At 35.9% G+C, this 27361-nt stretch overlaps 2 protein-coding genes and 1 pseudogene across 2 annotated transcripts; all 3 read left to right on the top strand.

Moving 5' to 3' along the window:
• The first annotated feature begins 483 nt into the window (after nucleotides 1-483).
• Nucleotides 484-1734, top strand: LOC141838956 (transcription factor MYB93-like). Its single transcript, XM_074726590.1, has 3 exons — nucleotides 484-643; nucleotides 717-846; nucleotides 929-1734. The coding sequence occupies exons 1-3, from the start codon at nucleotides 511-513 to the stop codon at nucleotides 1581-1583; spliced, it is 918 nt and encodes a 305-aa protein (XP_074582691.1). The 5' UTR covers nucleotides 484-510; the 3' UTR covers nucleotides 1584-1734.
• An 11650-nt stretch (nucleotides 1735-13384) lies between these two features.
• On the top strand, nucleotides 13385-15965 carry LOC141842304 (putative trehalose-phosphate phosphatase 6; annotated as a pseudogene).
• Nucleotides 15966-23676: 7711 nt separating this feature from the next.
• LOC141841741 (FCS-Like Zinc finger 6-like) lies at nucleotides 23677-24776 on the top strand. The gene is made up of 2 exons (XM_074729934.1): nucleotides 23677-24098; nucleotides 24467-24776. The coding sequence occupies exons 1-2, from the start codon at nucleotides 23773-23775 to the stop codon at nucleotides 24591-24593; spliced, it is 453 nt and encodes a 150-aa protein (XP_074586035.1). The 5' UTR covers nucleotides 23677-23772; the 3' UTR covers nucleotides 24594-24776.
• Nucleotides 24777-27361: the final 2585 nt, after the last annotated feature.

Raw genomic sequence — 27361 nt, forward strand, 5'->3', positions numbered from 1 at the left:
ATTTTAATATCTTATTTTTTACTCGTGACATACGACGACAACAACAACAAAGAAAAAAAGTATTATATATATTCATCCTATAAATAAATAATTTACATGTGTGGGAGTGACCTAAGTGATCCCATGTTCGAAGTTTTTTAGTTAGACCAACCGATTGAGATATTATATAAAAAATGCATGGGACCAAACTGATTTCTGATTCGATGGAATTAATGATCCAGTCTGATTTACTTTTAACAAGATTATTACAAGCATGCCAAGCAAGGATCCTTTTAAAAATTTCATTTCATTTAAATATCTTTCGAATTTTTAAATTATTAAAATGTCAAAACTCTTGTTTAAGATTAATCAGTCCAAAAAATTAGATAACTGATGCTAATTAAAAAAATAAAATAAAATTATTTATCCAACAGAAAGGAACATGAGGAAGTGTATAAATGAGCAAACCATGCATCTTCTGCTTCTCCTCTCAGCAGAATCACCAGGACCACCCCTCCTCTCAGGCATCAAATGGGGAGATCTCCTTGCTCCAATGACAATGGCCTGAAGAAGGGTCCCTGGACGCCTGAAGAAGACCACAAACTGGTCCAGTACATCCAAAAGCATGGCCATGGCAGTTGGAGAGCCCTCCCTAAACTTGCAGGTAACATTCTCTCTCTCTCTTCTCTCACTCTTTCACACCATTTCAAAGTTTGTGATCGATCTCTATATTTCAGGACTCAATAGATGTGGCAAGAGCTGCAGGCTAAGGTGGACCAACTACTTGAGGCCAGACATCAAGAGAGGCAAGTTTTCAGCAGAGGAAGAGCAAACTATTCTCAGCCTCCATTCCGCTCTAGGCAACAGGTACTGATCTCTACTCTTCGAATAGCAATTCTTCATTCCTCAACTATCCATTTCAATTCACCTTTGAGAAACTTGGGGTCAGGTGGTCTGCAATTGCGATGCATCTTCCTGGGCGGACCGACAACGAGATCAAGAACTTCTGGAACACTCACCTCAAGAAGAAGCTGATCCAAATGGGGTTTGACCCCATGACTCACCGCCCGAGAACTGACTTCTTCGCGGCCTTGCCCCAGCTCTTGGCCCTCCTTCAACTCCGCGAACTCATTGGTCATCAAGCCGACGCAAACCAAGTTGCCAAGCTCCAGTACTTCCAGGACTTGTTGCATTCCGCAAACAGCATAAGCAATGGTCTCCACACCTCCACAAGTATTGAATTGGACACCATGTTGGCTTGTCCTTCCCCTTCTCCATTAATGCCCTCTCTCCCTGCTGTCGATCACGATATGATCAACGGCACTTTTAACCAGATTCAGCAATTGCCACCCTTCTTTGAGGCACCTGTGAGCAACGAGACCAACCAAGGCTTCAACTTAATTAACGAGGAAGACATCAACAATAGCCCAGGAACAGCATTTGAATCGCCTCACTCTGCACTTCCTCCTCTCGTTGATGTCCCACTGGCCATCCAAGACGACGATCGTTACATTTCTAACGGCGTTGGAAACGATACTACTTCGTTCTGGTCTGAGCTCTTGCTTGATGACCAATTCATGGCTGAGTTTGTCAGAAATTTGTAGGTGATCAAGAATCTTATACTGTCTCTCATTTTGCATATTCGTCTGGAGTATGATTCTGCTATCTAACAGAGCATATCATCCATGAATAATGCATCCAAATTTGTTTGGTTTTGTTTACATTGATCCAATAAACAATCCTTGCACTCTTGAAGGTTATGCTCATTTAGTAAAAGATGAAGATGAAATAGCTTAATTTATAGGCTTGTCAAGCGTTAATTTTACAGTTCAAGTCTTTAAGGACAAAACATTAATTACTGAACAATTGAGAATAAAAAAGATGATTCTGAAATTTGTAGGACACAATGTAGGATCGTGTACGCGCTAGAGGGGGGGTGAATAGCGCGTTTCGCTTTTTTCAGAATTCGTTCGTTAACTATAAAAAGAACTTGCAGCGGAATTAGAAACACAATAAAAGGACTCGCGGATTTACTTGGTTCCTAACCCCCCAGGGTTAGTACGTCCAAGGCCTAATTCGGGAGGCGCCCGTCCACTAGTGGTCTCCTTTCCGAACTACGTTCGGAGGCGGAGCAACCCGTCTTACAGTCCAAGTAATACAACCAATATAAGTATAGAAAGAACAAGTAAAGAAAAATAAACCAAGCACTTGTCGCCGATCTGGAAGTCCGAGCGCCCCGCACTCCTCCTGGATCTTCCCCGGTAGCCTGTGCCTGGTCTCGTTCGCGTTCGGTAGCAGTTCTTGTCGGAAGGAAGACGTATCAAAGTTGTCGTGTCGAAGCTCGGGCTGCCGCAGAAGAAGGACGTTGGTCGAAGATGTTCTGATTCATGCACTGACTGCAGCTTTATATAGACACTATCAAGTTTATCTAGATCTGCAAATGTTTAAAAAAACTGCAAAACTTGATCCACACCTAGCAGTTTATCTTATCTAGGATTAAAAGATAATTTAAATAATATATATATATATATATATATTATTTTTATATGAATAATTTTTATCATTTAATCCAATGGATAATAATAAATAAAATGAATATTCATGCTCTTTAATTTTATCCTTCTTAATTTCAGATTTACAAAATGAGTAATAATTAAGATTAATTTTATTGAGTTTATTTGCAAAATTAATTTAATCCATATATCAAATAAACTCTATAAAATAATATATATTAAAATATAAAATATTCTAAATTAATTAGATCCTGTCAATCCAAACCAGGATCTAACCAGGACTCAACTTAGATCACCCCAGTGGGTCTAAGTTGGACCGCGCCTAAAGTCCAAAATTGGACTCGTCCTCACTGGTTCGCTCTTCCAGTGACTTACCTCACTTACCTCGTGCAGCTCTACTTGACTTCTTAACCCACCAGGACTTCCTGCCAAGGCTCAACCACCCTGGTCTTTCTGCCAAGTCTCAACCAACTTGGTCTTCGGCCAGTTGTCAGGCTCCGCGGACCCAACTGGACTTCCTGCCAGGGCTCAACCACCCTGGACTTCAGCCTGGTGTCTGGTTCTAAGTCTTTCGACCCTGCCAAGACTTCCGCCTGATCCTCCAAATCAGGACTTCCCTTTGCCTAGCCTCACTCACCAGGACTTCCCTTGCCCAATCTTCCAGATTAGGACTTCCACTGTCTAGTCTAACCGACTAGATCTTCTTACTCACTTCCACACATCCAAACATCAAGTCCTGTTTGGATCACCCCTTGGTCAAAACTGACCAGACCTAGGTGTATTGTCAAACATCGAAACTCTAGGCAAGATCTTAGTGCATCTTGCACCAACAATCTCCCCCTTTTTGATGTTTGACAATTTCTTAAGTTAATATAGGTCAGGGTTTAATTTTCTTGGGAGAAATTCTATATTATTAACTTAAGGTCCCTTCTCCCCCTTTTCATACATCAAAAAGATTTAACATTTTAAGTCCATTCACTCTTGCACCAACAATAATGGTAACATCTATGGTCACAACTAAGTCTTGACAATTCTTGAAAGACCATAATAGTTTAGAAAATTTTTCAATTAATTTATAAGTATTTTTAAATTAATTTTTCAAAACTCAGTTTATATAATTTTGATTAAAGTAAGATTTGAAATATTTTTGCAAACATAAGTTTTATAGTTTTTCAAAAGAGTTTTCAAAATAAGTTTGATTTTTAAAATAGATTTTGAAGGTATTTTTCAAAAGTGTTTTGCAAAATAGATAATTTTTGAAAAGCTAGTTATTATTCTTTTAAGTCAGACTCTCCCCCTTAACCTGACACATCCTCAGGGCTCTTTGTTGACCACAAAGTAATCTCCCTGTGTGTGTAAGGGTTTGACTCAAATTAAAAGAATAATTGAATAATATTTTCATTGAAACTAAGTATTTTTAAAATAGATAGTTTTTTTTTAAAAAATATTTATTATCCTTTTTACATTAGACTCTCCCCCTTAACTAGACACGTCATCAGGGCCCTTTGTTAACCACAAAACAAACTCCCCTGTGTGTCTTAGGGTTTGATTTTAAATCAAAAGAATAATGTACAATAATAATTTTTAAAATATTGTTTTCAAAAAAGTGTTTTCAAAATAGGTAGATTTTTGAAAGACTAGTTATTATCTTTTTAATTCAGAGTCTCCCCCTGAACCAGACACGTCCTCAGGATTCTTTGTTAACCACAAAGCCACTTCCCTGTGTGTCTTAGGGTTTGACTCAAAATAAAAAGATAATGTATAATAATTTTGAAAATAATTTTAGAGAAACTAATTTTGAAATTAATTTTACTCTTTCGATTTGGACCTCTCCCTAAGTCTGACACTTCCATAGGGTTCCTTGTTGACCACAAGGAAAACTCCCTAAGTGTCTTAGAGGTTAATCTAAATCCAATAGAGTAAATAATTTATAAAATATTTTTTTTTACACATAATTTTGAATTGAACTTTTAAGCTTAGACTCCCCCTAAATCTGACACTTCCTTAGGGTTTCTTGTTGACCACAAGACAATCTCCCTATGTGTCTTAGAGGTTAATCCAAGTTAAAAGAACAATTGATAATATATATTGCAAAATAATAGTTTTCAAAAATAATTTTAGAATTTTTAAAGTTTGGTCCTTTTTTTTTGTTTATTTTCAAGAGGTCCTTTTTAAATATCAGTCTTTCAAGAATGACCTCCCCCTGAACTAGACACTCCCTTAGGACATTCTTGTTGACCACAAGAATTTTCTGCCTATGTGTCTTAGGGTTCTTAGACTTAGTGTTGACCTAAAGGTTTGTGTCTAATGTGTTGGTCAACCAATTTTTCAAAGATATATAGTTTTGAAATTTTATAATATAGATACACCCAGCAAGCATGAAATTCAAGGAAATATCAAATTTTCAAAAATAGTTTTTATAAAAATATTTATAATAATTTTTGAAAATATTTTTCAAAACATTGTACTTTACTTGTCCTTATCATCTCACCTGTACTAAGTGTTGCAATACATGGCATACACAGGTAACCTTATGGGTTATGTGAGATGAGTTGTCAATTTTTATCTTGATTAAATTTAAGTTAATTTCTAATGAATGTTTGACCTTGAGTTAGATTCAGGTTTAGCCTTCAACCAATTAAGTACACATTTCAAAAATTGATTCCCAGGTTGTGGCGAGGCAGGGGGCCTTCTTGGTTATCGGAGCAACGACCACTTCCTAGACAGACTCAATTCAAGAAATTATGGACTTAACCAATTTATTGAAAAACCTTGGTCTAACTAGTCTAGGATGTGGCGAGGTAGCTTCGGTCAGTTCAGTTCGACTCCGTGAACCAAGTCAGGTACTCCTTACCCTTCTTGACCACTTTGTCTAACCTCCCTGACGTACTATCATCTCGCCCTACCCTGGTACTATGTTGGCAAGTATCAACCATTCATGTGTCCTTAACTAACCGTTCTAAATTAAGCGTTAAGTAAACATGATGACATGGCATGTTATATGCATTTAAAATAAAACAGAGATGCATGTCATGGCAAATATGCATGAGTCAAACAATTCAAGCAATAGTTTTTACTTTCTAATGATGTATCAAATTCTCGATTTGATACATGTCGTGTGGACCCGCGAGCGTGTCAACCCACTTTGACACACTTTGAATTTTATTGGTTTAATTTGATAACATTTTAATTTAGTTTTATAATTAAAGGTAATTTATTTTAATTAGGTTCATAGCTTTTAAGTTTTAATTTAAGTTTGAATTTGAATTTTCAATTTAATTTTAATTTAATTTAATTTAATTTAATTTTAATTTAATGTAATTTAATTTAATTTAATTTAATTTAATTTAATTTAATTTAATTTAATTTTAATTTAATTTTAATTTAACTTAATTTTAATTTAATTTAATTTACTTTTAATTTAACTTAATTTTAATTTAATTTAATTTACTTTTAATTTAACTTAATTTTAATTTAATTTAATTTACTTTTAATTTAACTTAATATTATTAATTTATATTATTTGCAGTTCGAATTATTCGCAAAGGATGGCTCCCCGGGGCTCAATCCTTGCAATAATTATTTGAGTGATTATAAATTTGAGTTTTAAGATTTATTAAAATATTTTCCTAAATTTTAGGATTTTAATTTCGAACTATTGAATTTAATTTTTAGAGTTATTTAATGTTTCATAATTATCTTGATGATTATTAATTTTTTTTATTTAATTATTATTAATTTTAATTTTAATTTTAATTTAATTTGATTTTTAATTTAATTTTAATTTTATTTTATTTGTATTTGTTTATTTTCTTCTTGCGAAGTTCTATTTTCTTTTGGAGTGATTTAGTCAAGTCTTCGGACTTAGCTATTTTCTTACATAAGCTAATTATTATTGAAGTTAACTTTTCTTGACTTACCGTGGAGTTATTTAATGTGTCATAATTAAAAGGTACAGAATTATAGTTAATTTTATTATTTAATTTCAAATTTTTATCTATTAAATTATTAATTTTAGGATTTATCTTGTTGAAATTTAAAATTTTCTTATTATTAGTATTATCTTGAATTTTTGATTTCGAATTATTAACTAATTTTGAGTTATTTAACTTATTGTAATTTTTATTAATTTTATCTTGTTGGGTTGAATTATTAGTAATTTTCGGAATTATTAAATTATTTAAAGTTGATTTATTAGACTTATCATTATCTTGGTTGAAAGAGTTAAAGTCTTGTTCTAATTTTTTATTTATTTGGGATAAGTCTAAATTAATTAAATTTGAATTATTAATAGTTGAATTGGTAATATTTGAATTAGTTAAATTATTATTTAATTCAGATTTATTAATTATTTTATCCAAGTTAGATAAGGTTTCTTTATCTTTAGGATTTAAGATTGAATTTTCTAATTTATTTAATTTAGAATTATTTAAATTTAAATTATTTAAATTATTATCTATTATTTTTAAATCTGACTTTTTCAAATTTGAATTATCCAAACTTGATTTAGTCAAATTATTTAAGTTTTCTAATTTTTCAAAATTTGACTTTTTCAAATTTGAATTAGATAATTCTATCTTATCTAGATTTGAATTTTTCAAATTTGAATTGTTCAAATTTGAATTAGTCAAATTATTTAAATCTAAGTTTAAATTTTCTAATTTTGATTTGTTCAAATTTACTTTTTCTAAATTTTCTAAATCTACAGAAAAATCATCTAAATCTGCAGAAAAAATAGATCTAGCATGGGCATGCAACCTAGGGGTATTTTCGTAATTTAACTGACTTACCGGAATCGCTTCCCCCAATTCTGATTTTTCCGCCGTCTTCCTCTCCGGGCACCGGTTCTTGTAGTGGCCGCATTTTTGGCACTTGAAGCATCGGATGTGATCTTTGTTCTTCCGGGCTCCTGGCATCGGTTGCTCCTTTGCCGCCGGTGGTGTCGTCCGAGTCTTACGAGTAGGACACTTATTTTTATAGTGCCCTCTCTCCCTGCACTTAAAACATATTATATAAAATTTAAAACGAACTTTTAAACACATACCTTTCTCCCCCTCTATCTTTGCTGTCTTGCTCCCTTGGCGGTTAGTCCAATCAGAAGCGCACCGGCTCTGATACCAATTGTAGGATCGTGTACGCGCTAGAGGGGGGGTGAATAGCGCGTTTCGCTTTTTTCAGAATTCGTTCGTTAACTATAAAAAGAACTTGCAGCGGAATTAGAAACACAATAAAAGGACTCGCGGATTTACTTGGTTCCTAACCCCCCAGGGTTAGTACGTCCAAGGCCTAATTCGGGAGGCGCCCGTCCACTAGTGGTCTCCTTTCCGAACTACGTTCGGAGGCGGAGCAACCCGTCTTACAGTCCAAGTAATACAACCAATATAAGTATAGAAAGAACAAGTAAAGAAAAATAAACCAAGCACTTGTCGCCGATCTGGAAGTCCGAGCGCCCCGCACTCCTCCTGGATCTTCCCCGGTAGCCTGTGCCTGGTCTCGTTCGCGTTCGGTAGCAGTTCTTGTCGGAAGGAAGACGTATCAAAGTTGTCGTGTCGAAGCTCGGGCTGCCGCAGAAGAAGGACGTTGGTCGAAGATGTTCTGATTCATGCACTGACTGCAGCTTTATATAGACACTATCAAGTTTATCTAGATCTGCAAATGTTTAAAAAAACTGCAAAACTTGATCCACACCTAGCAGTTTATCTTATCTAGGATTAAAAGATAATTTAAATAATATATATATATATATATATTATTTTTATATGAATAATTTTTATCATTTAATCCAATGGATAATAATAAATAAAATGAATATTCATGCTCTTTAATTTTATCCTTCTTAATTTCAGATTTACAAAATGAGTAATAATTAAGATTAATTTTATTGAGTTTATTTGCAAAATTAATTTAATCCATATATCAAATAAACTCTATAAAATAATATATATTAAAATATAAAATATTCTAAATTAATTAGATCCTGTCAATCCAAACCAGGATCTAACCAGGACTCAACTTAGATCACCCCAGTGGGTCTAAGTTGGACCGCGCCTAAAGTCCAAAATTGGACTCGTCCTCACTGGTTCGCTCTTCCAGTGACTTACCTCACTTACCTCGTGCAGCTCTACTTGACTTCTTAACCCACCAGGACTTCCTGCCAAGGCTCAACCACCCTGGTCTTTCTGCCAAGTCTCAACCAACTTGGTCTTCGGCCAGTTGTCAGGCTCCGCGGACCCAACTGGACTTCCTGCCAGGGCTCAACCACCCTGGACTTCAGCCTGGTGTCTGGTTCTAAGTCTTTCGACCCTGCCAAGACTTCCGCCTGATCCTCCAAATCAGGACTTCCCTTTGCCTAGCCTCACTCACCAGGACTTCCCTTGCCCAATCTTCCAGATTAGGACTTCCACTGTCTAGTCTAACCGACTAGATCTTCTTACTCACTTCCACACATCCAAACATCAAGTCCTGTTTGGATCACCCCTTGGTCAAAACTGACCAGACCTAGGTGTATTGTCAAACATCGAAACTCTAGGCAAGATCTTAGTGCATCTTGCACCAACACAAATTGTCAAATCTTCAAGCTATCTTCTCTCTCCTCTAATTTTAAGATTTATCGAGGCTCAAAATTTAGAGTGCTCATATTTTGAGATGTAGGTGGTTGGGCGATGATTATTGATAAACTATAAACATTTTGACGGGACAATATCATTTTAAAGAAAGAAGGTCTCACCTTTATTAATACTCTTATTTGTAGAAATAAACTTATCTAAATGGAGTGTGTCAATATCTAAAAGGATAACTTACCACCAACGAGATTAATTAAGTCGATAATGACGCTATTAAAAAGGATACATCTATTATCTGAAAGGATACCTCGATATTCAAAAAAGTGTGTCGAGAATATAAACGAGTTAAGATTCGCATTGTCATACCGAACTCTACCAATTCGAACTAATAACTCATCATCGAGCTTATTAATTAGACTCAACTGTTATATCAATATAATGCTGCCCATCCATCCATCTAAATTCCAATAAATTATTCTCTGTCTATGATTTTCTACAAATTTATATATTTCTCAACTATTTTCATTATCTTAACTGTATCAACACGAAGCTTCTACATTATTCAAGTCGGCGCAACTAAGACAATATAATTCTCAAGTCTCAGGAGATGTGTTAGAAACCTTTAAAAAAAAATCCAGAACTTGTAATGAATATTAATCTAGATTTTGTAAAAAATTGAGAGACGTGAACATCCTAAATTTTATAAGAAATAAAGTAACCTAACATTAAGCAATAAAAATAACCTGATCGATGATGTTATGCTTTATGTACTTGAAAAACAAAGGAAATGAAATATTATATATCTTATTTAGTTCTCTCCTATACTTCAAGACAGTATTGTGGTTACACTGCTCCATTGATTTTGCTACTATGATTCTGGTTGATAGCCTTGTATTTTGCTACCATACAGATCTTCAGTTTGAACCGTTGCTCGCTAGATCACCGAGAGCAACAAAAAAAAAAGAAGTTAAATGAAGATATATGCTTAATTGGAATTTGGAAAGGTTAAAATTGCGCATCAGTTACTTAAAAATTTGTAATAGTATTGCAAAGCTTGTTATATTAACATTCAGCGATTGTCCTTTTGTGCACTTTGAGATGTCTGTAAGATTTTTCTTAACCATTCTCAAGATTGGTATTGTTCTGAATGGCATGCAACGTTATTCAGCACAAGATGCAACTCTATATATATATCAACTTAATGATGTAACTACATATAAAATGTCCATAATTCCACGAAAGAATTGGAACTCATTTGAATACAAGGAAACACATCGGTGAATGATCCTCAAATCTATATGGCACTGAACCTTCATGGTCTTGGTGACAGGCCTGTTAGAAAACTCTGCCTCCTCATTTTTCTCAAGAGAAACCTATTAGAAAGAAGAGCCCACGAGAGGAGCAGTCTGAAATAGTCAAGGCATTTTGTATAAGAAAAACTGAAACTAATGTCTGTATTAAATGGACTCATTTGAAGCAGCAGGCAGAGGACTGCCTTGAGCAATTATGCAGGAATGACACTACAAACAATTGATTCAGGTAGTCCAGTATTGTTCCAGTTTTCTCAAGAATTTAACTCCTTAACCAATTACAACTCCAAACAAATTAGGATTGAGGAACTGTGTCAGAAGGTAATGGTTGTTATAACATTAGGACAACGGGAAAAAAGGGCAGAGAGACACTTTTGGTTCTGTTACCAAATTTAATTTGTCGTTATTTAAAAACATTCACCGGACTCTTGCTTTCTTGTCGGGAAATATATATTTTCCACTGACAAAATCCAAATATTAACCATTCCTAGAGCAATCATAGCACAACACCTTGCCCATGCGAAAAGTACTTTATATGAAAGGAAGGAAGAGCACGAAGGCTACTTTGATTATCCTTGTCAAAAGGATTAATCCTCGTTTATCTCAAAAAGAATAAGATACAATTCATCGCGCATGCATAGAGGCAGAGAGAGAGATCTGCTTTACTTGGGACAAAATGGAAATCCAAGTAGTATTTCTGCAAGTCCACGTGTTCTTGATTCAGATTTTGATCCATCTTTTTTGATGGAGAAATGTTCGGTTTATATCTTTGACTTGAGATGAGGACAATGCCATTTGCTTTCTTGCATCAAACGTATTGCGGTTCTGATCAAATAGTTTGTGTGCGAACTTCTCGATCGCAGTCACTAATGAACCAGAGCACTGATTTAATTTGTTTTCATTGTAAGATAATATAAGGAAGAAAATCTACACGACCAAAAGAAACATGGACACACGATTATGTTTAAAAGTAAATTTAAAAATGACTGGTTAATGAGACGTACGTCTACAGCTGTTGATGAAGACATATATGGGAGCATTCTCATATCTCATTGGCTCCTACCCTCAAACAATCAATTCATTTCACTCATAGTTAAAAAAGAAACTACAGACTTTTAACGTGTAAGTTGGCCTAATGTCTTTAATTTTGCATTAGAAAAGATCATAATCATTTGATTAAAAACAAAGTTGGATGTAGAGAGTATGAAAGAAGGAAAGATGGCATGAAAATGAGAGTCACGGTGGTGGGTGAAAGAGACACCGCCATCAAACAATAAATTAACATTTTGCTTTCTCATGTTTGGTTATATTAAATGCCATGAAATTAACGAGATTTGGAAGAAAATTGATTATTCAATGGTATGTGTACTCCAACTGAGATTTAGCTGTTAAATATAGAGTTAATATTTCAATTTAATAGGAATATTATGTTAAATTTTAAAAATTAAGAAAATCTTTATATTAGATTTTTCATATCAATTCATTTAATATAATATTTTAATTATATTAATGCCCAAAACTATTAAGTCTCCGGATCAATCAATCATGTTATCTATAATTTAATGTTGAATAAGGGCGAGAATAGTACTAGGATGGATGACCCCTTAGGAGGATATGCCCCCGGGACATAGTTGAGTTGGTTATGGCGAAGCAAAGTTATTGAAATGAGCAAGGGTCGAATCTCGGCGAAACCTAGGTAATACTCTCTTTCGTCGTGACCAACGTAATTGCAACTTCTCGATTTACCTCCTCATAGATGGTTGTGGGGACGATTGTGTGGGGCCGTTGAGGTGTCGGATTCCACTTTTTACTGAAATGTTATCTATAATTTAATGTTGAATAAGATTTGACAAAATAATTTGGGTGACATTAATTTGTGAATAATGGTACTTTACTTCCCAAAGAAATAGAGATATAAAAATAAATATGATATAATATAATATTTTATTAATTTAATTGACAAATGCATAATATATTGGTCCAAATTCATCTCGTGGTCATTTAATATATAAGAAGTTTTATTTTGAATTTCTAGGGATTATAATAATGCAATACTTGGGAGACTATATTATGTTTTGAAGGTTTGAAGTGTGACAAATGGTTTAATATTTAAATTTAAAAATTTATTTTTATCTGAGTTATTTTTACAAGAGAAAGAAAAGAAGAGTGCATGATGTAGAACAGTATGCAATATAATCAAATGGAATCGCAATAAAAATATAAAACATATAAAATAAAAGGCTTTATATTTCATCTTTATTTAATCATAACAATAAACTGCATAACTAATAGTGTAAATTATTCTGTGTTTCAATTAAATTTAATTTCTTCGATCCATTTAGTCTATAGAGTGATTCTCTCTCTCTTTTTTTTTTTTTTTTTAACCTAATGGATGCATAGGCCATTTTATTCCATTTCACATGCTAAACGCATCCCCATTGTTAACTTATTATGCGGACGTCTCAATATAGCATTCATCATTAATTTGGCTGAGGGATTTTCCGAATGAAAGGATTTCATAAACATGCATGTTTATAATTAATTACCCGTCCTAACAACAACATTTAAGATCTAATTAATTACAACTAGTTTGTCATGAAAATTAAATCATTCCACTTTTACGTGATCAACTTCTCCAAGTGCTCGTGGCGCTTTCGATCAGTTGAAGGTTGGGCCAAACATTTCATTAGTTGATTAAGCAATGAGATTTGTTAAACTCTAGACTCCTAATTCTCCGATCTAACTAATATTTTATTAGAAGTGATACGATAAAAGTTTATTTTAAAATTTATTTTATTTTTGTTAAATTGTAAATTAAAAATAGCAAAAAAAATTAGTTATCAAAAGCTTAATGAACCGCTTTGTTTGTGTTTTTAGCATAACGAGTAGTCTGCACGTGCCGTAGGGTCCCAGACCTCACGTGTGAATCGACGATGAGTCCACAACTACGTCTGATCCGACCTATAAAATGCCCTCCTCCCTCGCCACCTCTCCTCCCCAGCCGCACCGCCCACTTTCTCCGGCGAACGGCCCTCAAGATCGCCTCTTGTGATTCAACCACCCACCCTCATCGCCTATTATTTATGTTCCTTTCTCCGATAAGCGTAAGTCCACTATGACGCAGCAGAATGTTGTGGCGGCGGAGGACGTCGCAGCCGTCACGGTGGCGGCGGCGGGCTCCTCCCCCCTCTTCCTCTATTCTCCACCGATCGCACTCCGGAAAAAGTACCTTTCCCAGATAGATGTTGTCGGCGTCAGAACTAGCTCTTGGCTGGAGTCCATGAAGGCCTCCTCGCCCACCCACCCCAAGGCCGCTTCCTGCCCCATCGTCGACTCTGTCCTCGAAGTAAAGGTGAACGACGACCTGAAAATTTCTCGCTTTCCTCTCTTCTGAAGTACGTGACTTTTGGGTTTTAGCCCCTTCCCCCCATTTTCTTCCTTGGCAGATGCGGCATCCGTCGGCTTTGAACCAGTTCGATCGCATCGTGAGAGCCTCCAAGGGAAAACAGATCGTGATGTTTATGGACTACGACGGTACCCTTTCCCCCATCGTCGACGATCCCGACTCGGCCTTCATGAGTAATGCGGTGAGTCGTTTTGCTCCGCCTTGCCTTTTCCCCTTCCACTTACTTTTTGTTCCCTGCTTCAAAATGAGATTTTGATCGATTTTTTGTCGCTTCGGACGCCAGATGAGGAAAGCAGTGAAGGAAGTGGCAAGGGACTTCCCCACGGCGATCGTGAGCGGGCGATGTCTCGACAAGGTAGATTTCGATTTCAGGTAGACGGTGCGACTTACGACTCCTGTTTCTTCCCTACCTCAGTGGTTCTTTTGGCGAACAGGTTGTTAACTTCGTGAAATTGGCCGAGTTATACTACGCTGGTAGCCACGGCATGGACATCAAAGGCCCAGAGACGTCCCAGCACGCCAAGGCCAGAGTATGCTCTCCTCCCCAATCTCGACCAGATTAAAACTTCGGCATCCTTTTCTCATTTAGTTTCCTTCTCTGAGATGCTCATCTTGATTTCTCATTTTGTGTGGTTCAGGGTGTCAATGGAGTTCTTTTTCAACCAGCGACTGAATTTCTTCCCATGATAGATACGGTCGGTTCCTCTTCTTAATTCATCTCCCTTTCTCTCTCAATCCCAAAGTTTCTTTTGTTCTTAATTTCTCTCCTTTTTTTTTCCTCTTATTCTCTTCAGGTCTATAAAGCATTGTTGGACAGAACCAAGTCCACTCCTGGGGCCAAAGTGGAGAACAACAAATTTTGTGTATCTGTGCACTTCAGATGTGTGGATGAAAAGGCTAGTTACCACTTCACATTGGCCACCAACTTCCTTGTTTATGCCAGTAACGCAAAGCAATTTTGCAAAGTTAATAAAGTTCAACTTATTCCATGTCAATTCATGCAGAATTGGGGCGCATTGATCGAGGAGGTGAAATATGTGTTGAAGGAGTATCCCAGATTGCGGCTTACTCAAGGAAGAAAGGTGAAACATTGTTTTGATTCCTTTGGCTAACAACATCTTGGTGTTTGATTAGAGCTTAATTGTGACTTGTTCTACCTGTTGGCTGGATATTTAGGTGTTGGAGATTCGTCCAACTATCAAATGGGATAAGGGGAAGGCATTGGAGTTCCTATTAGAGTCACTTGGTAAGCTGAGCAACAGTCCAACGTGTTACGTCACATCATTTCCAGCAGTTTGGTTGGCTGATGGAATATTTATGCAAAATCATCGACCTTTAACCCGTCATTCCCTTCTGATTCGAGATGCTCAGTCAAATAATCTCTTGCATTTACAGGATTTGCCAACTGCAAGGATATAATGCCGATCTATATTGGAGATGATCGCACTGATGAAGATGCATTCAAGGTAGGTCTTATTCTAACTAAAAGCCATATACAAATATGATATTCCATGGATATATGTTAATCAAGGAAGTGTCTCAACTCTTACTAACAACGGAAACAATTTTTTATTTTTTTTATCTCAGGTTCTTAGAGATAGGGAACAAGGCATTGGCATCCTTGTTTCAAAGTTTCCAAAGGAAACAAATGCTACTTATTACCTTCAGGAGCCATCTGAGGCAAGTGCCAAAGCTGATGAGCCTTCTCTTTTGTTTGCTTGGGAATATTATTAGCGTCCAATGCACCTTAAGGACCACTAAGTGGTCACAGAGATATAGCTCCCTTTCAAGTTCTATTTATATTTGGAGAATGCCAAACTGCTAACATGATTCCTGGTGTGTCTATCCAGGTTAAGGACTTCTTGATTCAGCTAGTGGAGTGGAAGCGTCTATCAATGAAGGTTCTGTCAAAAGTGTAGGTTGGATACAAGTTGCCCCACCACCTATGAAATTTTCAGATGTTTGATGGGGTTGAATGAAAATAGGAATTTTATATTTTACTTTGTTCTAGGATAAGAACACCTCATAAAGAGGTTTTTCTGTTTTCCTTCTTGCTCATCCTTTTTTATCTCGTCTTTTTTTGTTCCTTGGGGGTTGAAAGCACTGCAACTCGAGCTTTCTTCCCTAACAAGCAGCTGAATCATGTAAGTAGATCTTGTACAACTGAAAAGGATGAAATGAGAATTATTTTCTTTCTGCAGAAAATGGATATTATATCTTAGTAGTGAATGCTGGATGCTCTTTTTTTTTATTGTAACGAATCCCAAATGAATACAAAGTATATGATTCACAATCGTATACTTATTAAACAAGTTCCTTGCATGCGATATACAGAACCTGTCTCTTTTATTGTGGTAAATCTGTTGACAACTAATTAATGAGTACCCGATACTGTTGCCTTCAAATATATCAATGGCACACATGCCGTGACATTTCAACTAGCGCAATTTAACATTTATGTGGATGTACTTTCTCTTACAAAAGTTATTTATTTAAAGTGTTGGATGGATGATGGTCCCAAATATTGGCATGTCATTTTCTTCTTTAACTCTTGTGTGTATACATAAATGAGAAAATTTGTCTACTTTGAACATAATTATTTGTGTCTCAACTGATTATTCTGATGATTGGTGCTTGAATATTGAACATAAAAGCCATGGGAACTTGAATTCCTTTCAGTAACTCAATTGACTTGAAAAGTTTTACAGTCATGATTCTTTTCTGAATCAGTAAAATCCAGAAGGATTGGTTCTGTTTTAAGTATCCATTAAATTTTAATATTTTCATATATTTGAAGTTGAATAACTCCCCTTCTGCAGAACATAGATTCAAATAACAATCCCTGGTAGCCAAAAAGGTAGACTGATGGTGAGTCTTTGAGTGGTCCAATTTCCATTGATCTGACACTTATAATGAAACTGAGCTCTTATTTTATGAGGATATTGATTCCATCCATAAACAAGCCTTACAATGGATGAATGACAAGTTTCCACTTCAACATGCATAATTGAATTAAAGATCCTTTGCATATTTAAAGCTTCTGCATTATATGTTGCTCTTCCTAACCATTGCTGCAGAAAATGACCACACACTTGCACATGGTCTCTACCTAATGGGTTTCTATAAGAAAACATGATTGGTTTCAACCTTTATATGCCACTTCAAGTACTAGAAACTAGAAGACATCTAGATGACTCAAATTGAGGAGCCCTCTTATCATCTTTACCTAATCCAAATCCATACTCACCAACCACAGTTTGTCTCATAAAATAAAACTGTTATACTATGAGATAGCCAGATAGGTTGCTTTATAACTGTGAGAATGCCAGTAGGGTTTATGTTCTTTGATTGTTTTTGTAATAATCTTGTGTTTCCAACTCATAACCTAAGTTTGATCTTATCCTCTTTGCTTCATGCAGAAGAAGTTGGAGAGTTTATATTAAAGATCACTGGCACTGAGGAGAATCTTATTTGGGAGAGTTGAGCTCTTTCTTAGAGGAAGCTGTTCCTGCCCCTCAATCTATGATTTCAAGATTGCATGGTGGTGGAAGATAGTAGTGAGGCAGCTCCAGGTAGGGGAACAATATTTTAACCTCATGCCACATGAGTTGACAGTTCCTATTAGAAGTATTCTGCTTGAAGGTATGAGAAAAAGAGACAGTAATATAATTTATCAAAGTAAATAAGTATTTTTCTTGCGGTGCAACTAAAATATCTCCATTGTATTCACTTCTCCAAACAAAGAGATAAAAAGAAACTGGTAGTTCAATTATTGAACTTGTATTCTAGAGATCTCCAACCAACTGCACGAGGAAAGATCCTTGCAAAATAAAATAATGCTTGCATCCATTATAGGATGCAAGGAGAACACTAACGATCGATAGGAAAAGCAATGCTGTTTTAACAGTTTGTTTAATAACCCAAAGGCTGGACTGAAGCCTTGCTCTTGAACCAAGAGAACACATGAGCCAGTTGTCGGGCAGCTCCATAACATGATTTGATTGCTGAATTATGATCTTTAAAGAAATACAATAGTTATGTCTGCTATTACATTGGCCATCTTAGATCTTAGGACCTTCTCTAAAGGGGAGGGGAATCTCTGCCCTACCGATGCATGACTTTTGCAATTTAATAAGCTTTGGTGTTGGAATATTCTTTGGGGGTAAGTCCGAGAGGGAGGCCCCAACTAAGGTTTTACTAAGGTTTAAAGGAATCAATGTGTGGTTGGGTTAGGAGTTGGAATCCACTTGAGGCCTCATGGCTTTTGTGCACAAGTTCCTATTGAGTGGGTGGGGTCAGTAACATGCCTACCTCAATCCATGTTATTTCCTGCGTGTAAAGCGGTTGTCCACTGCAAGCAGTTCCCATAATTGGAGCCAAAGCTCAAATAAATAAAGCCTCAGTTTGGCCCCTTTATTGATGTGATAGTTTCTTCCCTTGCACTCAACCACCCCAGCAGCTGCCAGTCATAGATCCATCGAGAACACTCCCGAGAAAGAAAGCAATTAATGAACAGAAAACCAAACAACCGAAAGGATGTTGGATTGGGGCAGTTTCTTACTTACAACTGATTAGCTTATCTGCTAATGGAATTGATCTAATTTTTTCTATATATGAGTCGTAATGTTTGCTATGCAGTTCATCCTACATGTTTCTGACAGGAAGCCACAGGATGACTTTTAATTTGTGTTTCTGTGAGGCAATGTGAACTGCCTTGAAAATTGATTAGCTCATTTAAGATGAACATGTGATGAAGTAGTGGAAAGTAATAGGCTATAACTTATTTTTTTGTTGTTTGTTTTTTGAGGGAAAGATGACTCAATCTGGTCATGAACTCAGGTTTTTTGAGGGAAAGAGGACTTATATATTGTTCTATATATTTGAGTAGTGTTTGCTAACCGTTTCGTCTCAAGATTCTTCTTAGAGGGAACTTTATTGTGCTTCAGTGAAGGAATAAGAATCGATATGAAATTTGATCAGATCATTAAATATAAATGTGATCGCATAGTATACATTTATGGGGTTCCCAGTGGTAGCTATGGCATGGCAGAGGATTAGTTCTTGCTGTTTCTGATTTTTCCCTTGATCTGAAGAGTGGACCAAAGTAACAAATCATCGTTTTTTCCTTATTTTTAAAGCAGAGAAAATGGTCCTGTAATTTCATGAAGAAGAACATTTCATATATAAGTAAAAAAAAAAAAAACTGATGAATCTTTCTGTTATTACTAAGATAGTGGAATGTAGGGTTATTCTTTGCAAACATTGAAGATATCAATTGATGACAGAACAATATAGGATACATTTAACTGCAATTGATGATTCAGCATCATTGAAAGTTATCCAATTGATAGATTTGCCTACATGTGGCACAGTCAATTTTTAAGTAGCTAATGTTCTACATCATACACAAAGTTGTTTAGACTGATAAGTAGGATCATTACATAAATCAGCATTCTAATTGCTGACAATATTCAATGTGTGTTTGAAAATTCTCGGTGCCATTTATGTTCAAATAGCATACTGGAAACCTCTATGATTGTTTTTTTTTTTCTTGCATCAATCTGCAAATCGAGGGCGAACCTTGGAGCAAAAATAATGATGACTTCATTTGTAACTTTCAAGGAATCGTTTTCTGTATTTTTCTGTTGTTTAGTTGACCCAAAAATAGTGGTCACAGTAAAGTTGCAATGTAGTGTGAGCTTGAGGCAAATAAATTCCATCTTCTCATAAAATGAGAAGAGGAATACTTTTTCCAAAGCATCATTGTTTATCAGTTTTTCATTAATTAAAACCATTTATTTATCAATTTGTTTATATGCGGCAGCAACTTGCGAGCTGCAACCTTGAAGTCATGAACTCCAAACACAAGTTTAATTGTTGTAATTATGTCACACTAGCAAACTACAACTGGTTCATTCCGAATTAAAGCTTCGTTTCCTTGTTGATATGCTTAAATGTTTATTTAGCAGACTTTTTGTAGTAAAATAGCAAATGAAACGTGGTGTTTTTAGGCGTCCAATTAGGAAGAAGTACAAGGTCAAGGGTTGGCTCGTTGACTTTATTATTTATCGAACAATTCCACAGAAGAAGAACAAGTGATGCAAATTGGTTTTCTTTTTTTTATTTTAGCTTAGGAGAGACTCCTACCATAAACTATATATATAATGAGGTTAAAAGACAGGTGCTTTACAGAGAAATGGCCGAGCATGGGTCAAAATGGAGCTGACATCTGATGGGAGGTCGCCTCCCTGATTCCAGCGGTTGCAACTACCATAACTGAAATTAACTGAAAAAAAACCCTGCCTGCAAGCAAGCTGAATCAAGAAGGCAATAGTATGACGCAGGAAAACACCGCGTGCTTGTAAAAATTTGCTGCTGCCTTTTCTCCTTGTTGATGCAAGACTTCGGCTGTTATCCTTTTCTTGTCCTTCAGCCTCCATATCCAGCTTTCATACAGTTGTGATCAGCCGTGAGTGGAAGGAGACTCCAGCGTGTTTAGCTTGGAAATGTTGTTCCAGAGCAGTCGGACCTACCATATCCATGCTTGTTGGTGTTTGCATGCTTATTGGTCCACTCTTCTTCAAGAATCTATTGGACCATTCTCTTCATTGGTATCTCGACAGCTTCTGTAACATGGAACCGACCCATTTTAGTGAATAAGCACACCTACAATAAGCGGCTATTTTCTTCGGCATGATGTTTGCAGAAGATGCAGTGGCGATCTTGTATTATATATAATGCCCTTCTTTTGGAGGTTAGCTTACTATGAACTTTGTTCCGGATAACCAATCACATAAAAGTTTTGACATTTTAAGGGCACAATGATTTCCAGGGGATTGTGGAGCGAATTTGGATTGTTGGGCCACTGTTGAAAAAAATGTACATAGATTTAACTGTAAATAACCCATTCGAGCTCCATTTCCAAAGAATATTATCAGAAATTCCAGCTTGAATCCTGTGATCTACCAGTCTATCTCTTAGGTTGGACAAGTTTGCTACTTCAGTAGGTTCAGTCACGGATACTTTAAGATTAATTATAATCACTTCAGCATTGTGCACCTTTCTTTTGTGTTCCCCACCCACTAAACAACAATGTTTCGGTAGTGTATCACCTAGCCACCTATCTATCCATAGCATGTATCACTAGCCATCTAGCTAAGTTTCTATCATTGAACCTGGCTGTCAAGAGGTTACACCACCATGACTCCATGAGCATAGCAGTAAAAGGCCGTGAATTCTGGGATCAGTGATGCCTAGTCCTCCAGCTTCCAGAGGTCTGATACATGAAGACCAGGAAGTGTGATGTTTTGTGGAGCTGTTGTAGCCCTTGTACCAAATGTTTTATTTGTCGTTGATGGACCTAACCATCTTACCATTATCCATGGGCTATTAATGTCAATTATTGATCCATCACCCACAGAGGATGGAGATAGCTAGTTAATGGTTAAAATTTTTAGATACTTTTAAATAATTGCACTTATAGAATTTAGTTTCGTATTGACATATGCTCTCCACCGTTTTCAAGCCCAAGAATACGTTGGATTTTATTCCAAGATTTACCATAATTAATCTTATCCTCGACTTTAAATTTGTTGGATCCTCTTAAAGCGCTTTATTTATAGTTATAGTTTTCGAGGAACAAAAACATGTCAATTATTGTACCGGATCATGCTGTTTAATTCGTCACGTTGACATACTCAAATCCTTCTCGGATCCTTGTCCTCTTCTTGCTAACTTCCAACTCATGCCACCTCCACTTGTCACAAATCATTCGGAGAGATCTAAACAACTTTCTCCACTTGTCACAAATCCTCAGGAGAGGTCTAAACAACCTTGTCGCGAATCATTAGGTGAGTTCTAAACAATCTTGGCCACGTCACCTCCTTTAATAGTGACCACATAATAGTTTTGAAAAAGGAAAATTATATGCCAAACAATTGTAAGCTTGTATTTGAGACCCATCTTTAGATTTGTAAGCTTCTTAATGAAATCAATCTGGAGTTTTCTATCCGGGTTGATCCTCTTCAATTCAGTATTTAATTGGATTTTATTCGATTTTACTCCTCAGTCCGACTTGAAAGGGAGATATGTGATAGTACTCAGAATTATTTCCAAGCATCGGTCTCTCTTCAAGATCCTCTAGTTCTATTTCCCAAGTACCCGACTTTTATCCTACAACTCGAGATGTTATAGTACATGTGAAACTATAGTACTCGTGAAACTATAGTACCTTGGATGCTACAGTGCCTACGAAATTATAGTACTCGAGATACTATAGTATTCGGGAAATTATAGTACCCGCAGAGCTACAATACTTGGAATGTCATTTAGAGTCTGTTCTCCTGAGTACTTGATATTTATTCAACGATTTTCCATTCGAACTTAGAAAATCAGAAACTCGACCTCAACCTTTAACAACTCCCAATGGCCCAACAACTTACATGTCAACGATCCGACAATGTTAATGTACGGTCTAACAGTTGTTGTCCTTGGCCACCTAACAACCCGACAATATCAGATACTACGTGAAGATTCTCTTTCATCGGATATATAAGGATCGACGAAGGTAAATATAGAGGAGGATGATTATTTTCTTCTTATTCATGGAGGCAACTCTTCTCTACTAAACTATCTCTTTTCTTCCTAATATTTGCTAATACATGTTCTCTTTATGATCTATTTCCATCACTTGATATTGATTTGAACGTCGGAGAGATTACACCGATAGAGCTGAATCCTAACATGCTTTATCTCTTAGCCATCCGATCTCAGAGTCCCAAGAGTCAATTGTAACTTCAGGAGAAGAGGAGCCCAAGCAATTTGAAAAAGACACCATCAATATCTATTTACAATTGATTTGCATTTAAATCTTATTTATTAAAAAAATTTTCAAACTCAACTTTGATTAAAATATTAATCTAATAAATAAAACGTATTATTTTTAACATTTTATAAATAGTTTAATATTATAATGTTTACAGGATGTTACATTATATATATATATATATATATATATATATATATATATATTATATATATATATATATTTGAATAAATTGTAAATTTTATAAAATGTTACATTTTTAATGTGTTTAATAAAAATAAAATTGTAACAAAATTATATTTTTGTAAAAAAGCTTATTTAATCAATGCAATAAGTTGAAGTTGTTAGTATTTAAGTTTATTTAATTTATACTATACACTAGCTACTTACTAATATGTTTTATCTAACCATTTCATCAACCATCCCAACCATTATAATCACTATATCAAACTAGTTTATATAGGACACATAATAAGAAAAAAAAAAGTTATAATAGATTGAGAAAAAAGAGTCAAATATATTTATTTTGCAGTGGTGAATGGCGAGTTTTAAAATATATATTTAATTATTCTATCAAAATTAGCCGGTTGTTAAATGCAAAAGTTGCGAAATTTCCCCATATCAATAAATTGAATTATTTTAAGGAATATAAAAAATAATTAATAAGATATGATGGATTGATTTTAAGGGCTACTAATACTGATTATGAAGCGACGTATTATTTGTGTAATGATTCAAAAAATTAATTATATTTTTTATTTATTTTTTTATAAATGATCGATCATCGTGTGGAATAATTAGGATGATGAATTTTATTTTTTACTGAAATGATCTGAAGAATTGAATACGTAGATTAAAAAAATAAAACAAAAAATTGGTCTTCGATTGTTAAACGGATGCTAAATTTAGAGAAGTCCACATAATAAAATAAAATGGTAACTTTCAAACATGCCCCTGAAGTTTATCTCCATCTTGAAAACGCCATCTAGGACATCGGGACTTTGAACGGTCCAGATCGATTCACCTCTCTCTCTTTATCTCCCTCCTCTCTAGACGATGCATTGGTTACCAAAACCTTCGTGCTGCTTCCTCTTCTAATCTTCCCAGTTTCTCTCCCTCCCTCCCTCCCTCAGCGCGGCCTCCAATCACTTCTCTACCTCATCTTCCACAGACAAGGATGTTGCTCGGGAAGCGGTCCAGTTCACCGATGAAGCGCACTACCAGCTCGATTCAGTTCCCCGCCCGCGTCCTCTTCGACGTCGAGGCCCCCCAGCCTCTGGTTCAGGACGGACCCATCGCAGGCCAACCCCTTGATCTGCAGTGGGGTGCGGCGGATATGTCGCAGAGATCACCCTCCTGGAACGTGGGATCCATGCCCTCTCCCCGCCGGCGACTACGTGGCGCCGGGGATTTCTCCGCACTGCCTGGGGCGGCGCCCTTCTTGAGGGCCTGCGGACTGTGCAATCGAAGCCTCGGGCCCGGACGGGATGCTTACATGTATAGGTACTTCCTCTCTCCACACCGCCTTCCACATATTTTTAGTTTACTCTGCGATTTCTGTTTCAAAGATCGTCTTTTTAGGGTTTATCATGAGAGCTAGTTATCCTTGCACTTCTTTTCGTGATTTCCTCTTTCATGGTCGTTCACCTTTAAAATTTTCAAAATGGCCATTTAACAGCTCTGTACGAATTGCCCTTCAATATTAATGTTAAAATCGCTTTGGAAGCATGTATTTTGCTGTTTAAATCTTTCTAATTAAGATTAACGTATCTAATCTTCAGTGCTAAATCTTTCTTAATTATTTCTTTAATAAGAAAGAGAAAATATTTTAATATATATATATATATATTTTAAACGTATTAAAATTGCAGGGGTGAGATCGCGTTCTGCAGCCTCGAGTGCCGTCAGCAACACATCAATTTAGATGAACGAAAACAGAAGTGCCCGGCCAAATCCTCGGTCGATAACGACGACACAAGTGGAGCAGTGACTGCTTGATCTTTTTCATCAGGGATATCATATGGTTCTATATTTTTCCAGCACCAACGAATTAATCTGTAAAAGAAGCGTTAGATTTGGTGCTTATGAGAATGTTATATATCTCCATTAATCTCTTTCAGATCTCTCTGTTTCCTGTAAAATGCTTCTCTTTTGGCATGGAATAAAATGAGATGTTATTCATATTTGAGTTGATTATTTCATTGCAATGGTGATCAACAAAAAAAAAAAAAACTGCTCCTCTACAAATTGATCCAATGATCGGTATTAGGCCACTAAACACTGAAACAGGAGTTTCAATCAGGAAGCAAAGTTGCAAGCTAATTGATAAAACACTTGCATCACGGAATGAAAAAAGAATCTCTTTTTGGATGTCTCAGTAAACTTTCATCATCATAGCGGAATTATCAAACTTCCGTGTTGCACATCACTAGAAATTAAAGAGTAATAGACACGACTAATAATTAACTTCAACTAATAGACTGATTAATTGTCGACCAATTGAGATTGAGGATCTAATATAGGATCATTGTCAGCTGGCGTGGCATGGGGTCCATCTCTTTTTAGATTCTCTCTCAGCATCGTGCGCGGTGGCTTGTACTACATTTGCTCTGGGAGACCCAAAAATGTCTAATAATTCGAACATTAGTCACCAGAGCATTTGAATCCTTTGTGACACAAAAGTTCAATTCTCTCATTCTAAATTTGGAACGAGGTGTAAGCTTCGTTGTTATGGAACTAAATTCTCAATCGATGATCCTGGTTTCTACTCGGAACTTATGCGCACATTTATCCTGTTTTTCTTTCTTCTCTAATTATTTTCTTTCCCTCATACCAAACCAATCCATTAATGAACTGAAGAACTGCGTCCAAAAGCTTATTTTTTAAAAAAAAAAAAAAACTCAAATGAAAATTTTGATCCTAAAATCTGCAACTACCAAACAAAACCTATTGCAAAAGGAGTGTCTTTCACTAATGACTAATCTCACATCTAAATCATCTCTACGTCATGCCGTTTGATTACAGTATTTTTTTAAAACATGAGCCATGACCAGGCCAAAAAAAGTCACCATTAGAGTTTGGTAACTGACGTTTTTCATCTCGGCCACAGTGATCACTTTTCATTGTATTCCTGCTTGTTCATCACGTTCACAACTTGCCGTGGATGAGGAAGCCATTAGCCCTCTGTTGTCAATAAAGTAATGAATTGTTATTGTCTATAGCATTAGCCAGCCATGGCTTTGAGATTGCTTGTGTTGAGGGTTAGGGGACCGGGAATCCCCTTTTCTTGTGATTTTTTTTTATTTGTTGGTTTCCTTTCAATGAACCTAAATTAATTGTGTCAAACACATTTTCTAGAGCACCATGCAAGTGGCTATATAGGATTCAGAATTTTTAGTTCTTAAGTTAGTTTGTGCATAGATTTTCATAATATCTGTAGTAGTAAATTAGGCACTTGACGCACACTCCTGATTTAATATTTGAGATCAATGAAGATGATTAAGCAAGCTATAACCTGTAGGCCCAAGTTAAAGTCAAGCTACAAGTTTGCAAACCTACAACTTCATTTGTTCCTCTAATTCAAATAAGAATTAATCACGGAGGGTTGACTTATTTAAACACTTTTCTAGTAGCTTGAGTTACGTGTAGAAGCTTAAGGATATGATTAGAGAACATAACACAGGAGTGTCTTATGTTCTTGATCGATCTAGAGTACTGAGAGATATAGATAAAATTTACTTTTTCATGTAACAAACGTTGTGACAGAAAATCGTTTTTAAATTTTATTTAGGGACGACGATTGTTAATAACAGATGTTAGTGCCTGTCAAATTTAAGGTTTGAAATCCATTCCAAGCGTAAACTGACAACTACCACATCTGTTAAATTTGTGATATCATAAATTGCTCCAGTCCAAATGAAGAGGATGAAGTTTCTGACCTCACAACGTGTCAGAATCATACCAACCTAACAATTATCATGAGTCATATGATGTGTTTTAGTGGAACTCCTGGAAGAATATTTCTTAGATAAAATGATCAAGTTTTGAAAGTGACAAATCTGATCCGGGTGGCATTGGTTCACTTATATAAGCAGTCTCTGTCAACAATTCTTTTTACTATTATTATTATTATTTAGATTTCTGCTGATAAGAATTAATGCGCTGCCATTTGGTCTGCAACACTGACGGCTGAACAAACTGCATGAGTGAACACAGTGGCATTTGATGAAGCAGTAAGTGGCTCCAATCATCAGAAAACTACTTGGTTTGGCAGCAGCAGACAATGGTCTCGAGGCAAGCTGACTGCTGACAGCTGACAGCTGCAATGCATGGAAAAATATCAGGGAAGGAAAGCTTGCAGTGGACCCTGTATTCTATGTGCTAATGTTGTGAAGGTTCAACTGCAAAGGTCAACTTCATGCTTTTCTTTGCTGCTAAATTCCTGGTGGATATTAGTTACAGATTGAATCAATGAGGTGGACGAGGATAAACATAGCTATATATATCTACCGACTTGCATTTATAGTGGGATGCTTACTCTTAAATCATGAGTTTCTACTCTAACTTCATAAGATATTGACAAAAAAAAGGATGTTCTAAACTAGATTGAACGGACTACTGCAGACTGGCTATTTTCATGACTGGTTTGATCATGCGAAGAGGAACATTTGATCTGTTTGAATCATGCGGAGGGAAGTTATTGGATGTGCAGACTTCTGAAAAATGTGCAATCAAAAGAAGTAAATAATCTCCCAATGCTGATTAAT

This window comes from Curcuma longa, chromosome 11, assembly GCF_044706935.1.
Source record: "Curcuma longa cultivar G26 ecotype Majalengka, Jawa Barat chromosome 11, ITB_CL_G26_1.1, whole genome shotgun sequence".
NCBI lineage: Eukaryota > Viridiplantae > Streptophyta > Magnoliopsida > Zingiberales > Zingiberaceae > Curcuma > Curcuma longa.